Here is a 15976-nt window from a genome sequence, read left to right as displayed (position 1 = left end):
GGAGAAAGAAGCTTCTTGTAAAGCAGAATTTGGCAGGCTTACTGGGATTTCATTCTGAATAAGTGGACTCAATGGGTGACTTAAAAGGTTGTGAGCCAGGCTCTGAGTGGGGATCCCCCAAAATGATGTTTCTCAACCTCAGAAACTTTACCCAAAGCTTCTTTTCAAAAAAGCAACTGGACTAAAAAAAAGTCCAGTTGCCTTTTGAAAAAGTAGATGGTTGAGACTCTCCATAGATACAGGTAGTCCTCGACTTACAACCATTTGTTTAGTGACCATTCAAAGTTACAATGGCACTGAAAAATGTGACGTATGACCATTTTTCAGTTATAACCTTTGCAGCATCCTTATGGTCATGTGATCAAAGTTCAGGTGCTCAGCAACTCATATTTTTGACTTGCTGTGTCCCAAGGTCATGTGAGCCTTCTGGCAAGCAGTCAGTAGGGAAGCCAGATTCACTTAACAACCAGGTTACTAATTTATTAACTGCAGTGACTCACTTAACAACAGTGGCAAGAAAGGTTGTAAAATGGGGCAAAACTAACTTAAATCCCTCACTTAACAACATAAATGTTGGGCTCAATTATTGTCATAAGTCGAGGACTACCTGTACTCGGGACACTTTTAAGATGTGTGAACTGTTAGATGTCTGCACTATTATTAATCTTCTCATCGTTCCTATCGCACATCTCACATTTATGACTATGACTAACTGTTGCTTGTATCCTTACAATTTATATTGTTTCCTAGTATGATTCGATTGTTTATTTGTACCCTAAGACTATCATTAAGTGTTGTACCTTATGATTCTTGAATAATGTATCTTTTTATGTCTTTTTATATACACTGAGAGCATATGCACCAAAGACAAATTCTTGTGTGTCCAATTGTTGAAAGAAATGTCCTTCTGGGTTCAGCTCCAAGTGGGGAAAAAGACACTGGAGACATGGAGGCTGCTTGGAAAGATGGTTTATTGTTGGACAGGACCACATGGCTTGAGCCCTGAACAGAAAAGGTGATCACATGCTCCAATGTAGGTGGAGAAGAAGAGAAGGGCTGAGGGAGGGGCTTGCTAGGCTTTTTATACCCTGTTTAGTCCCACCTCTCTGTTTCCTGTTCCTGTGTAAGAAATGTATTCTGATTGGTTGTCAGACTCCCATGGGGCCATGCAGGGGGCTACTCTCTAGGCTGTGATGAGTTCTCAGATGCCTTGTGGTCAGTTGAGTATATTATCATGCCTTTCTGTAGCTGCTGGTGAAGTCTTTATTATGTAAAGTGGGCTAGCCTGGCTAGTCTTGATGGGCCTATTGACAAAGTGTGGATGGGCAAGAAGCTACAGGCAACTATTCTGTCTTTTAAAACATGCTTCTTTTCACACCCAGAGAAATAGTCTGCCTTTTCAATATTTCCTAGGATATTTCATTTTTCTGGGAGAGGGCTGGATAACTTCCCACACAATCACATTTGGCCAATAAAGAATTCTATTCCTCTATTCTATTCTATTCCATTCCATATTTTCTATTCTATTCCTATATTCTATTCCTCTATTCTATTCTCCAACTCCCAGAATGTGTCTTTTTATGTGCAGAGAGCATCTGCACCAAAGGCAAACTCCTTGTGTGCCCAATCACACTTGGCCAATAAAGAAAACTATTCTATTTCTATTCTATTCTATATTTTCTATTCTATTCCTATATTCTATTCTATTCCATATTTTTATTCTATTCTTATATTCAATAACTCTCAGAATTCCCCAGCCAGAATTCTGGGAGTTAAAGTCCTCAAGTCTTAAATGTCTGAGGTTGGGAAGCACATGATTTATTTACCACACACAGCATTATTTGGGTCATTAATTTCCCATTTTCATTGCTCATAGTTCATTTTAGAGCTAAATGAAGTTCGCATATGAGTGCTTGTTTCCATTATTGTCTCCTTTTTTTTTCACGGGGCAAATAGTCTCGCCCTCCTCTTCCTCCCTCATTCATTCATTCATGCTAAAACTGCATGAATGAATGAGGGAGAGCGCGTGCCCGCCAACTGGGCGCGCGCGGGGGAGGCGCTCTCTCGAAAAGGCGGGAAAGCAGGAGGGGGCGGCCCCCCCCCCGGGAGGGAGTAAAGGCGGGGCCGCGTGCGCGACCTCCCCGATGCCCCGCCCACTCCCGATCGCGCCCGAGCACGTCCGAGCGGGAGCGTGAGGATGCGCGTGCGCGCCGGCAAAGCATCAACAAGGGAGGGCAAGGAAAAAAGAGAGAAAAGATTTAAAGGACCTTCCCGCCCGGGTGATTGTCCGGAGCAGGTATCGTTGAACGTCAGAAAGCCGGCCGAGGGTGTAAGGCGCAAAGCCAGCCGGCTTCGGTGGAACGAAAAGAGTGAAGGAAGAAATAAATCAGTACAATAAATAAGCCGAGGGAGGTGATTCGGTGGGAGGGGGAAGCGGGAGAAAGAAGAGCCAGAAAGGGCATGCGCGGCGGTGTTGCCGGGAGGGGGGGGATGAAAGGGGGGAGGGCGGCAAAAGCGGGGAGCGCGCGTGCCGCGAAGAGCCACGCGGGCGGGGGTTGCGCGTGCGCCAGCGGCGGCTCCCGCTCATTGGACGAGACGGCGCGTGCCGCTGACGTAAGCAGCAATCTAGGAAAGGAGGGAGGGAGGAAAGCGGTTGAGGGTGAGACGAGATGTAGCGATTTGTCGCCCTCTAGGGGCAAGCAGTGTTAATTCCATCTGAAACCCCGTCAGTCTTAATTTTGCATGCGAGAATTTTTTTTTCTCGAGGCCTGGAAAGTTGGAAAAATACTTAAGAAGAAAGCAAGGGCCAAATCACTTTGGGATACTTTCCAAGAAAACTGCATGTGTATGAACAATTCATGAGTCCCCCCAAGAGTTTATCTTATTTAGAGGAGGCTTTATAGAGGTGTAGAACAGTGTTTCTTCAACTTCAGCAATTTAAGATGCTTGGACTTCAACTCCCAGAATTCCCTAGCCAACATGCTGGCTGGGGAATTCTGGGAGTTGAAGTCTGTCCATGCATGCTGGCTGTGGAATGCCACACACATCCATACAACACTTTACCCATTGCCTTTTGTTCCCATTCCTATCTTTGGGATTTCTTCTTCAGTAATCCATGATTTCCAGTCTTCCCCTTATCGTCCATTCTTCCTTCAGGTACAGATAGTCCTTGACTTATGGGCATAATGGAGCCCAAAGTTTCTGTTGTTAAGTGAGACATTTGTTAAGTGACTTCTGCTTCCACTTTATCACCTATTTCCCATTTGTTAAGTGAATCGCTACAGTTGTTAAGTCTCGCTTCCCGATTGACTTTGCTTGTCAGAAGGCGATCACAAAAGGTGATCACATGGCCTCGGGACACAGCAACAGTCATAAGTATGAGTCAGTTGCCAAGCATCTAACTTGATCACATGACCATGGGGATGCTGCAACGGTTATAAGTTGAAAAATGGTCGTAAATCACTTTTTTTCAGTGCTGCTGTAACTTTGGTCACTAAATAAATGGTTGTAAGTCGAGGACTGAGATATATTAGTTTTGTGATGCAATCCTTGTTCATTCTGTCTTATTCATGCACTATTGTGTTCGATCCATCTTCATGCGCAGTGGTTAAATGCAGCACTGCAGGCTACTTCAGCTGATTGCAGTTCTGCAGTTCGGCTGTTCAAATCTCACCGGCTCAAGGTTGACTCAGCCTTCCATCCTTCCGAGGTGGGTAAAATGAGGACCCGGATTGTTGTTGGGGGCAATATGCTGACTCTGTAAACCGCTTAGAGAGGGCTGAAAGCCCTATGAAGCGGTATATAAGTCTAACTGCTATTGCTATTGCTATTCATTCAGCATTTCTTCATTGTGTCTCAAATCCTTGTTTTACATCACACACTTCTTAACCACTCAACTCCCAACACGTTCAAATTACTTTTATGCCTTTATCTATTTCTATCCCGCCTTTATTATTTTTACAAATAATGCGGTAAATATATCCAGTACCTCCTATTTTCTCCACAGCAGCAACCCTGTGAAGTGGGCTAGTCTGACAGTGACTGGCCCAAGATCACCCAGCTGGCCTTCATGGCTAAGGCAAGACTTGAACTCACAATCTCTTGCTTTTTAGTCTGGTGCCTTAACCACTAGTTCAGGGGTGTCAAACTGGCGGCCCGCAGGCCGGATGCGTCATGCGCAGGCCACGCCCATTGTAGTTCCGCGAATGGGAAAAACATCCTGAAATGGCAACGTGAAGCGGTGAGTTCGACACCCATGCACTAGATTATATTCCAACTACGTGTAACTAAAGAGCTTTTGCCCCCCGTCCTCGAATGGTATGGTTGTTGTGTGCTTTTAAATTGTGTATTGTTTTTGTTCGTCTTTTTTATCCCTTATCTGTATCCCCTTCCCTGACTTGGATTGTGAGCCGCCCTGAGTCCCCTTCGGGGAAAAGGGCGGCATATAAGTGCAATAAATTCAATTCAACTACAGTCTTGAATTAAGATACTTTTGTTTCTTTGGGCAAATACAGGTAATCCTCGGGTTACGACTATAAATGAACTCACATTTGTAGGTTGGGATTGTTAAGCAAATCACATGACCACTCCTGCTTTTATGACCTTTTTTGTGGTGGTGATCTAAATGCCACCGTTGTTAAATAAAACCATTTTAGCTAGTGGGTGGTTTTTTTCCCTCTGCTGGAAACCAGAAATAAACATCAGTTTCTGGCCAAAAAAACCCCAAAATTTGCCAAAATAGTCACGTGACCAGGGGATGCTACAAACAGTCCTAAATGAGGGCCATTTGCCAATGCCCAAAATCTGATCACATAGCAATAGCAGATAGACTTATATACCGCTTCATAGGGCTTTCAGCCCTCTCTAAGCGGTTTACAGAGTCAGCATATCGCCCCCACAGTCTGGGTCCTCATTTTACCCACCTCGGAAGGATGGAAGGCTGAGTCAACCCTGAGCCGGTGAGATTTGAACAGCCGAACTGCAGAACTGCAGTCAGCTGAAGTAGCCTGCAGTGCTGCACTCTAACCACTGCGCCACCTCGGCTCTGACCAGCGAGGGGGACAACTTTGAAACTGGGTCATAAATAGGTCTGGGAATGTCTGTTTGAACTTTTGAGCGGTCTCTAAGTGACTAGGCATATATCAAGGACTACCTGTAATCTTTCCTTGCAACTCGCTGTGTAACGTATTCTAACTTTCTTATCAGTATTTACACACCTTAAAATTTCCCCATACGTTTCCTCATTCTACCGAAGTAAAGGTAGTCCTCACTTAACGACTGTGATTCAATCAAGAATTCATGTCACTAAACGACACGGGTGTGAAGTGTGACATCCCATGCCAGTAAATTACAGCAGTTCTGGCCTTTCCAATTACTGTCGTTAAGCGACTTCAATAATACCATGGTTTAGCGCGAACCACATGGTTGCCATTCGTAGCTTCTTGGCTGCTTGTTGGAAACCAGCAACAGAGGTTGCAAATGGCAATCACACGGCTGCGGGACGATGTAATGTCATAACTGATGGTTGCCCGGGGTCTGGATCATGTGATGATGGAGATGCTTCAACAACTGCAGCTGCAACAAGAAGTTAAAAGTATCACTCTTTGAGCACCATTGTCAGTTTGGACTGTTGCTAAATGGGTGGTCATTAAGTGAAGACTACCTTTACTCAATCCCTTTGCTAACCACTAAAATGAGTTCTCTTTACTCTGTGGAGCCAGTTCTTATTTGTTTTTGAAACTACAGAAAGTTACCCATCATACTATGTGCAACGATTCATTTTGAAAAATTAGGAATAACAGGGTTAGAGTTAGGCAGAGCTTGTTTCACTCGAATCTAATGGAGAGGAACTCGGGGAAACTTCTCAGTGCTTAGAAATTGCTAGATCTGTGTTGTTGTTTTTCCCCCCTTGTTGCAGTGGCTGAGTGTCCATAAAGCATCGTTCAAAAGAAGGCAATTACCTTTACAACTTAGAAAGAATCATGGATCATCTGGCTTCATTCAGCAGTAAGTAATGCTAACTCTGAAATTAAAAGAGAAAAAAGAATGGTATTTAACCTTGGTTAAATAGGTAAATTTAATAGCACTTAGCATTAGACCCTATGGCAGCTATGGCAAACCTTTTTTGGCTTGCATGCCATAAGGGGAGAGTGCAGGGGGGTCGTGCGTGGGTGTGCTGCACCCATAATGCAACGCACAACACCCCACCCCCCACCCCCCAGGGAAGCCTCCTGAAGCCTCCGGAGGGCTTAAACCGACCCTATGAGCAAACCAGAAGTCTGTTTCCGATCTTCCTGTTTGCCCATAGGGCCAGTTTTTTGCGCTCCGGAGGCTTCAGGGAAGCTGCTAGAGCTTTTGGGGGGGGGGGTCTTTTCACCCTCCCCAGGCTCCTATAAAGCCTCTGGAGCCTGGGTAGGGTGAAAAATGGCTTTTAAAAGGGCTGAACTAAGCTGGCCAGCGTGCGCATGCGCGCTGGCCAGCTGACAGGGCAACGCCTCGTGTGCCCTGACAAATAGATCCGTGTGCCACCTGTGGCACGCGTGCCATAGGTTCGCCATCCCGGCCCTATGGCTTGGTGAAGTTAGAACATGCTTTGTACATGAAGCACGATATCCTTATATTATGGAACCATTTTAAGAGTAGAGGTTGTGAGTTCTCTGTCTCTGGAGATTTTAAGAGGCTAAGGATGGAGTAATTGTCCAGCTGATTTCAGAGAGCTGGAAAATCCCTTGGTGATGTCCCTTCCACTTCTGCAGTTCTGTGGCGCAAAGGCATTTGCCTTTTTTTTTTTTTATACACCAGAGATGTTAAATTTTATATTGACTGACCAAGAAATAAAGGGAGATTAGTCAGCTATTTCAAGCTATTTAGCTAGCCTTACCCTTCTGGGATTCGAACCTGGGCTACTTACATATTAGGTAGATGTATTAACCTCTAAGCCACCATCTCTCCTTGTTTTGTCGACTATACCAGGGGAGAGATCAAATGTTTTTTATCAGGGCAACCTGCTCTACCCAAATATGGGTATGGCTAGCTGATGAGCGCTAAATAGCTTGAAATAGATCTATACTAGTCTCCTTTTATTTCTTAGTCAGTAAATATAAAATTTAACACAAAAATAGTTTGTCGCAGAAGGCGAAGGCTCCTGGATTGGGACTGAAAGATGAAAGCGGATGCAGTATGCTCCGGCCCATATTGGGGAAGACCAGGTTGCCCTGTTAAAATAAAACACTTCACCAGAGAAATGGATCTGCTCTCTGCTTTCTGTGAAAAAAGGCAGAAATTAGACAACTTAGAACAGAGGTGTCCAACCTTGTTAACTTTAAGACGTGTGGACTTCAACTCCCAGAATTCTCCAGTAGAGAAAAGATATGAATATAGCTCTCAAATAGTAGTCCAATTAATCTTTTGTAGCAAAAATAGCTAAGGGTATTATACCGTGTTTCCCCCAAAATACTATCCGTCCTGAAACTAAAATCTTGCCACATTTTTCACGTGGGCAAAAATATAAGTCCACCCCTGAAAATAAGCCCCCTGGACAACCCCCCCCCCCTCCGGTCAGGCAGAGCACCGCTCACCGACCTAGCGGTATCCAAGCTGCGTTGCTTCGGGGTACTGCTAGGTTGGGGAGTGCTGTTCTGCCTGGCCGGAGGGGAGAGTTGTCCAGGGGGCTCCCTGCAGGGCCAGGGCGGCGGTGCCGCGCTCCAAGCATAACTTCTCCTCCAGCTTCCAAACTCCAAAACTCGGCTATAGAGTCTTCCAGCAGCAGACGCTCGAGGAGTGCGCTCTATGGTTGTGGGCCGGCTGCTGAAATACTCTCTGTCTGAAAGACTCTCTGTCCAGCAGCCGGCCCACAACCATGGAGCGCACTCCTAGAGCGGCCGCTGCTAGAAGACTCGGCAAGTTTTGGAGTTTGGAAGCCAGAGAAAAAGTTATGCTCAGAGTACGACGGTGACATTCTGGTGCTACAGGGAGAGCTGGGCCAGGGCATGGTGAGGCTGGGAGGCATGCTTGCTGGGGGCAGAACAGGGGCTCGTGCAACCCCCTTCTGCAGCCGGGCAGAGCTCCATGCACTGACCTAGGGGGTACCCCTAATGTGCCACACCGCGGGAGCAGGCAGAGCGCCACTTGGCGCCTTAGGGGTACCCCCTAGATCAGTGAATGGCTCTCTGCCCGGCTGGAGAGGGGGGTTGCCGGGTGATTGTTCGTGAGCGTGGTCACCTCATGGCTGCTTCTCCCCTGAGGCTGTGCCCAGCTCTTCGAGAGCCAGTTCGCAAGGGAGCAGCTGCCTGGCAACCCCAAAACAATAAGCCCTCCCCCTATAATAAGCCCAAGGCCATATTTTGTGGGGCAAAAGAAAATAAGACCCTGTCTTATTTTTGGGGAAACACGGTAGCAACTTAACAACTAAACATTTTATTACAATATATGTAGCCCTTGACTTACGACCAGAATTGAGCCCAAAATTTCTGTTGTTAAGTGAGACATAAGTCATAAATTTGAACCAGTTATCAAACATCCGAATGTAAATCGCACGATCATAGGGATGCTGCAACGGTCATAAGTCCAAAAATGGTCATAAGTCACTTTTTTCACTACCGTTCTAACTTCGAACAGTCACTAAACCAACTGTTGTAAGTCGAGGATTACCTATATGTGCTTTCTTTCTTCCCCAGTAAAACAAGTATTGGTTTAGGGCTGGGGTTCCCAACCAGGGGGGCGAGATGATATTCCAGGGGGTCCGAAAACTTGCGTTTAGAAGTTTCAAAATTATAGTGTATATACATAATTATTTACTTCTGTAAGGCGTGTGAGCAGGGGTGGGATTCAGCCGGTTTGCACCCGTTTGGGCGAACCGGATGTTAATTTTACATCTGGTTCGCCAAACCGGTAGTTGCAAGGACTGGCTGGCCCCGCCCACTTCTCCCTGCCCCTCCCAGGAGTCTCCATGCAGCCTGTTCATCATGCCAGCAGGTAAGTGAAGGGCCTGCACACTCTGGGAGGGTGAAAAACGGGCCTGTTTCCAGCCTCCGGAGCCCAGGGGATGCTGTTTTCGCCCTCCTGGAGGTTCAAAAAAAACCTCTGGAGCCTGGGGAGGGTGAACAACAGCCCCCCCCCCCCCCCCCGAAAGCCATGGTGGAGGAGGCCAAGTAGGCCATGGCCATGCCCACCCAGCAACTGGGCAGAGAACCGGTTGCTAACATTTTTCAATCCTACCCTTTAGTGTGAGAATATATCAGAAGTGTTCTAGGGGCGCGAGGTATAGAAAAGGGTCGGGAACCCCTAGTTTCGGGCGATTGTGGGTGGCCTGCAAACATTTGTATACCCACTAGATGGCAGTAAAGATGCTTGGTTGACCAAGAGCTCCACTGTTGCCAGCATTCCCTTCCAGGGCTAGGAGCAGACAGCAGGGTGACTCAAAGCAAGGAATGAAAGGGTTAGGACAGCCCTCGCAATGCCTACCTTAACCCTCGCTGGCAGGTGGAACGAAATTTCCAAAATGTTTGCTTCTCTGAACGTTGCCAGTTTTTTTTAACAGAGGAATTTTAAAGGGAGAATCCAGGGTCAAGTTTGTCAGAGAGAATTCTCTCTGGCCATGACTAAAGACAAAGGCCTTGTTACATGTGCTAATCAACACAAGGGCGCCAAATGCTTGTCATTCATGACTGGTGTCCCGAATGGCCACTTAATTGAAGGGTAAAAACACCACGTAGTTTGCATTTCTTAGTGGTTTTATTTCCGCTTTTGGCATTGATAAACAGAGTGTTCAAGTGGAAAACATCACCCACTGTCCTAGTGCTTGTCCCTGATACTATCTACCGTAATAAATCCAGTAACAATTAATGGTGCTAGCAGACCCATTCTTCCTTGCTTAGTAAAGACATCATGAGATCACTTTCGTCAATGTCACTCTGCACTTCCAAGCAAATGGACTGTCTAAATCCAGTTGAATGGGTGAGGCATGCATAACTGATAACAGCCTGTCCTTCATTTACGATCCCAGTGGGGCCCAGAATTCACATGGTGGTTCTGTGAGTCATGTCCCCATTTTACAACCTTTTTGCCACGGTTTTTAAGCAAATCAAGAGCCGTGGTGGTGCAGTGGTTAGAATGCAGTACTGCAGGCTACTTCTGCTGACTGCCAATTGCCAGAAGTTCAGCAGTTCAAATCTTCCATCCTTCCAAGGTGGGTAAAATGAGGACCCAGCTTGTTGGGGACAGTGTGCTGACTAAACCGCTTAGAGAGGGCTGTAACGGCGCTGTGAAGCGATATATAAGTCCAAGTGCTATTGCTAAGTGCAAAATCACCACAGTTAAGTGAATCACAGCTGTAAAGTAAATCAAGCTTCCCTCAGTGGCTTTGCTTGTGACATGCTAGCTAGAAAGATCACAGATGGGGATCACATGACCCCAGGCCCCTGCAATTATCGTGAATACGTGCTGGTTGCCAAGCATCCCAATTTTCATCAGGTGACTGTGGGGATGCTGTATTGTTCCTAAGTGTGAGCAACAGTCGTAATTCACTTCTTTTCACTGGTGTTGTAACTTCAAACTATCACTAAACACAAGGGTCCCCAACTTGTGGACTGCTGCCCACTAGTGGGCTGTGACGGCTTTGCAATTGGGCCGTGGAAACAACCAGCAAGTACGCACGCACATCCTCACTTGCGCGAGCATGTGGACAAATGTTCTATTTGCATGAACGGCAGGCACACGTGCAAGTAGCTCCCGGAAATGGAGCTACATGTATACTTACTGGACGCTTGCATGAATCATCCCCTCCCTCCTCTCCCCTCCAGTCCGCAAAGCCGGAAACATTGGGGAACTCTTGACTAAACAGACAAGTTGACTACCGTGTTTCCCCTAAAATATGACATGTCCTGAAAATAAGGCCAAGGGCATATTTGGGTGGGTCAAAAGAAAATAAGACCCTGTCTTATTTTTGGGGAAACACGGTACCTGTATATTGAATTCTGAGTGTGTGTAATTATAGCAATAGCAATAGCAGTTAGACTTATATACCGCTTCATAGGGCTTTCAGCCCTCTCTAAGCGGTTTACAGAGTCAGCATATTGCCCGCAACAATCCGGGTCCTCATTTTACCCACCTCGGAAGGATGGAAGGCTGAGTCAACCCTGAGCTGGTGAGATTTGAACAGCTGAACTGCAGTCAGCTGAAGTAGCCTGCAGTGCTGCACTCTAACCACTGTGCCACCTCGGCTCCTTTTATTATGAAATAAGAGATTGCAGAACTTTTGGCTGTGTTCCTTGTAATGACGATCGACCCTCCAGGTTTCACCCATATACATACCCAATGCTCTGCTGATAAGAAGCTAAGAGAAGCCTACCCTTAAATTTATAAAAATTTTGTTTTAATTTTGCTCTTTCTCAGGTGACCCTTTTGACAAGCCGCCATGCCGAGGGTGTTCTTCTTATCTTGCAGAACCCTACATCAAATGTGCAGAATGCAGCCCTCCCCCTTTTCTGCTCTGCCTGCAGGTAAGTTATATCTGCAAGGAGAGAGAAGAGAAATGCAAGGACAATCTCTTGGCCGCCAAGGCTGGTCTTTATTCCATTGTTGGACCGGGCAAGCGAAAACCGACAAGAATTCTCTTCTTTTTTTTTTTCTTTCCAGAAGAGATTCTTGTCAATTTTGGACATTGATTATCTTCACCTGGTTTGAAAGGGAGAGGGTTAAATTTAGAATATTTTGCATAAAGTGAAGTAATAATAGTTATAATCAAATAAATGATTAACAATGATAATAATGTATACATATATACTAGATTGATAATATGAGATTTTATATAATTTGTAAGTGAGGACTATGCACAAAAGTTTTGTAACCGAAGATAAACAATTTTATAAAACATGGGACATCTTATCAATGGTTAGACAAAGAAAATATGGAAGTAAAATATGCTACAGAATTTTATAAAGATGTATTACTACTGGATGGATTTAGGATGATGTAATGAAATGCCATAATATAAATTTATTCAGAATTTAGAATATCTCACATAAAATGAAGCAATAATAGTTACAGTCAAATAAATGTTTAACAATGATAATAATTGTACACATATATATCAGGTTGATAATACGAGATTCTCTATAAATTGTAAGTGAAGACTATGGTGAGGATGAACGAAAGTTTTGTAACCAATCGACACACTGTACGAAACTGGAAGATGGTTTTATGTTTTATGTTTGTCTGTGTTGGTTTGTTTTTTTTAAAAAAAATTATAATGAAAGGGAAAGGGTTCTCCCCCTGCCCTCCTCAAGTTTTGTAACCAATCGACACACTGTACGAAACTGGAAGATGGTTTTATGTTTTATGTTTGTCTGTGTTGGTTTGTTTTTTTTAAAAAAAAATTATAATGAAAGGGAAAGGGTTCTCCCCCTTGACGTTTTTAACAAAACAATGCCAGCACAAGGAAAATGTTTGCTAGAAAAGTTTCTGTAAATGAGAATAATAACAGGACCCTTTTGCTTGGGATGAAGTGGCATTGGTGGGAAAGGGAGGCTGGGACCCCATATTTTGTGATTCCTCAAAACTGCTTGTATCAAGAACAGAAGAAGAAAAAAAAATCTAACCTTGTTTTCCAGTGTTTCACAAGAGGATTTGAATATAAGAAGCATCAGAGTGACCATTCCTATGAAATAATGGTAAATATACAGTTCTAATTCATCTGTCTTGCTTTTTCATCGGTTGTTGTCCTCTTACCTTTTTTTTAATTAGATTTTTATTCCGCCTTTAATAGTTTACAAGTAACTAACATACTTAATGCTCATTCCTCCTCCAATCTCCCCATAAAAAACAACCCTGTGAGCTCGAGTGGGCTGAGAGCGATTGACCCAAAGTCACTCAGCTAGCTTTCCTGCCTAAGGGTAGGATTAGAATTCACAGCCTCCTGGCGATTGGCCTAGTCACCCAGCCGGTTTTCATGCTTAAGGCAGAATTAGAACTCATAAGTCTCCTGGTTTTAAAACAGCACCTTAAATTGTACATCAAACTCCCTCTCTCTTTATGGAATATGTCCTATCAATTGGTGTGGGGAAGTTTTATGCTTAGGTCCACCCTTTTAAATGATTATTTCACTCACTGGCAATATGAGAATAATAAGATGTCATTACCAAAAACCTGGGAAAGAAATTTTCAAAATACCTTTATTTTTTATTATTTACTAGCTGAAATCCTGGCGTTGCCTGGGTATTTATTTATGCTAATCCTGTATTAGACAAGAAAAGGAATGAATTATATCTATAGTGTCAAGTCAAAGTAATGCTGGAAAACACACAGACAAACACAGCCTAGGGTGTCTTACCCCCACAGTATTTGTTTCCAGAGAGTAAATCATCTGTGTACAGTTTTGGTTGAAATTGCTCGAGGAGTTCCAGAGCTATGGTGATTGAAGGGCTAATGGCAGACTCCACCTCGCCCTCCTCCCCTTGTTCTCTGCCCTACATCATTCCATCTTTTTCTGATATATTGATGTGTTCTTATTGTGTTCTTTTTATTGGTCTATTATCTTCTGTTCTGGGAAAACTCCTTTCATTTCTTCCTTTTTATTGTTGTAAACTGCTTGAAGTAGCCCCACAGTGAGATAGGCAGCAAATAAATTTAACATATAAAATAAAAATTCTTTTGGAACGTTCTCAAATAAAATGGACCTCAGAAGCTTCCAACTAATCTCCTGCACCTTGTTTTTTCCAGAGAGGAAAAAGCATGCTTATTAATTTGACGGTTTGAAACTGAATTTCAGTAGTTTAATTTAGCAAGAACCACCAAGAAAAGGCTGGGAAAATGTAGACTGTTCATATCAATCTTAGAAGATAATAAACCTGTTTTTTTTCCCAACTGGGTAGACTCCAAATAATGTTAATTTCTACCAATTTCCACAACCCCCAGTTGATGTGTCCAGTTGGGAAAATCTGAACAAAATGTTACTTATGTAATTCTTTTGTTCAGGTAGAGTTTGAATCAGAAAATACCTTTGTTAATAATTTGTCATGCAGAACAATTAGCATTTTCCAACCCATTAACACTGCTAAATCAAGTTTTGCTTTATTTTATTTTAATCACCCATGCCGATGTTCCCTCTGGGATTAGCTGGCCGACAGCTAAATTGGCAAGAAATTCTTTGTTACATTCTGTAACAATGCTTCATAACTAACAATAATTGCAGCCTGAGTAATGTTTACTTTGTGTGGCATCATTATGTAAAATTCCTGTGGGGTGCTACTGGAACTCTTAAATTGTCAGCATGTAAGTAGCAGTTTGCCTCAGTGACAGAAGGACTCATTTGGACTATTCTCCATGTTAGTCAGCAATGGACATTTGTATTCTTATTATCAGGTTGTTTTTTTAGGGCCACACATGGGGACCAATTTCTATGCCTGCGGGTATGAACAAAAGTGAAATTCACCAATTCCCATTGGAACAAACCCGAAACTAAATTGAATATAAAGCTACTTAACAGAATAACAGCGTTGGAAGGGACCCTGGGGGTGCTCTAGTCCAACCCCCTGCTCAAGCAGGAGACCCTATATTATTCCAGTGGCGGGTCCAGTCTCTTCTTCAAAGTCTCCTATGATGAAACCGTGACCCGTCAAAACCGCGTTCCACAAAAGCGCGGTCGACGAAATCGCGTATGTGACGTCATCACAACGTGACGAAAAAGATCGAAAAATTGAAATAAAAATTAAATTACAGCAAGCCGATTCACATAAACGTAAAGGTTAGGTTAAGGGTTAGGGTTAGGTTAAGGGTTAGGGTTAGGTTTAGAGCGTTAGCGTTACGTTTAGCGTTAGGTTAAGGGTTAGCGTTAGGTTTTTCATTAGGTTAAGGGTTAGGTTTAGGCTTAGGTTAAGGGTTAGGTTTAGGGTTAGGTTTAGGGTTAGGTTTGGAGGGGTTAGGGTAAGGTTTTCGCTTTATTTTTACATTTTTCGATCTTTTTCGTCGCGCTGTGATGACGTCACATACGCGCTTTTGTCGTCCGCGGTTTTGTGGTGGAACCTGATGAAACACCCACAACTTCTGGAGGCAACCTCTTCTACTGGTTAATTGTTCTCAGTGCCAGGAAATTTCTCCTTAGTTCTAGGTTGATTCTCTCCTTGATGACTTTCCATCCATCGCTCCTTGTCCTGCCCTCAGGTGCTTTGGAGAATAGCTTGACTCCCTTTTCTTTTTGGCAGCCCCTCAAATATTGGAACGTTGCTATCACGTCACCCCCTAATCCTTCTTTTCACTAGACTAAGCATACCCAATTCCTGCAACCGTTCTTCATATATTTAGCCTCTTGCACTTGTATTTGTACTCCTGTGATTATAATCTTAAAATTATGTCCGTAATATCAAAGCAAATCACTCAACCATTTCATCTAAGCGCGTTAAACTTTGTACTTAAATATTTTAATTTATGTTGTGGGCCTGCATATTAATTTTTTTTTAAGATTGCGTAAAGCAGGGAGTGGCAAGAGAATTCTTTCTTGGAAAAAATCATACTTTATTTTTATTGGGATTCACCAATTGGAGCCAAGTACACAAAACACAGAATTAAACTTCACAGTACCTTTGAGAAATGTTAAAGCCCTACAACTGAAGCAAAATCCCATCTCCTGGGCTTTTACTTATTTCATTTCAGCAGCTTAATTTAGGTGAGAGGAAGCCCTCCAATTAGGAGGACATGTCAGACAGCATTTTGGAAACCCTATAACAGTGTTGGCGAATCTTTTCAGCACTAAGAGCCGAAACGGGAGGGTGTGCATGCGCATGTCAGAAGAGCAGCCACCTAGTGCGCATGCTGGGAAGATGATCATCTGGTTTCCGGCGCGTGCCGCCTGGTCTCCCAGTTTCTGGTGCGCATGCGCGTGGTAAGACTAGCTGGCTGGTGCGTGTGTGTTTGCCCTGGAAACTGGAAGATCATCTTCTTGGCGCACCAGGTGGCTGCTCTTCCAATTTCCAGAGCTCCCGCG

At 44.0% G+C, this 15976-nt stretch overlaps 1 protein-coding gene across 1 annotated transcript in view; it reads left to right on the top strand.

Annotated features, from left to right (window-relative positions):
* Positions 1-2148: 2148 nt before the first annotated feature.
* TADA2A (transcriptional adaptor 2A) overlaps positions 2149-15976 on the top strand; it is a 72130-nt gene continuing 58302 nt past the window's right edge. Inside the window, exons 1-4 of the mRNA XM_032216906.1 lie at positions 2149-2296; positions 5918-6006; positions 11392-11498; positions 12609-12668. Coding sequence (XP_032072797.1) covers positions 5982-6006; positions 11392-11498; positions 12609-12668 — 192 coding nt within the window. The 5' untranslated portion in view covers positions 2149-2296; positions 5918-5981. The remainder of the gene's footprint in view (positions 2297-5917; positions 6007-11391; positions 11499-12608; positions 12669-15976) is intronic.

Source organism: Thamnophis elegans, chromosome 4 (genome assembly GCF_009769535.1).
Source record: "Thamnophis elegans isolate rThaEle1 chromosome 4, rThaEle1.pri, whole genome shotgun sequence".
NCBI classification, from domain to species: Eukaryota; Metazoa; Chordata; class Lepidosauria; order Squamata; family Colubridae; genus Thamnophis; species Thamnophis elegans.
The sequence above is the reverse complement of the archived record's forward strand: the minus strand, read 5'-3'. Positions and strand labels throughout refer to the sequence as shown.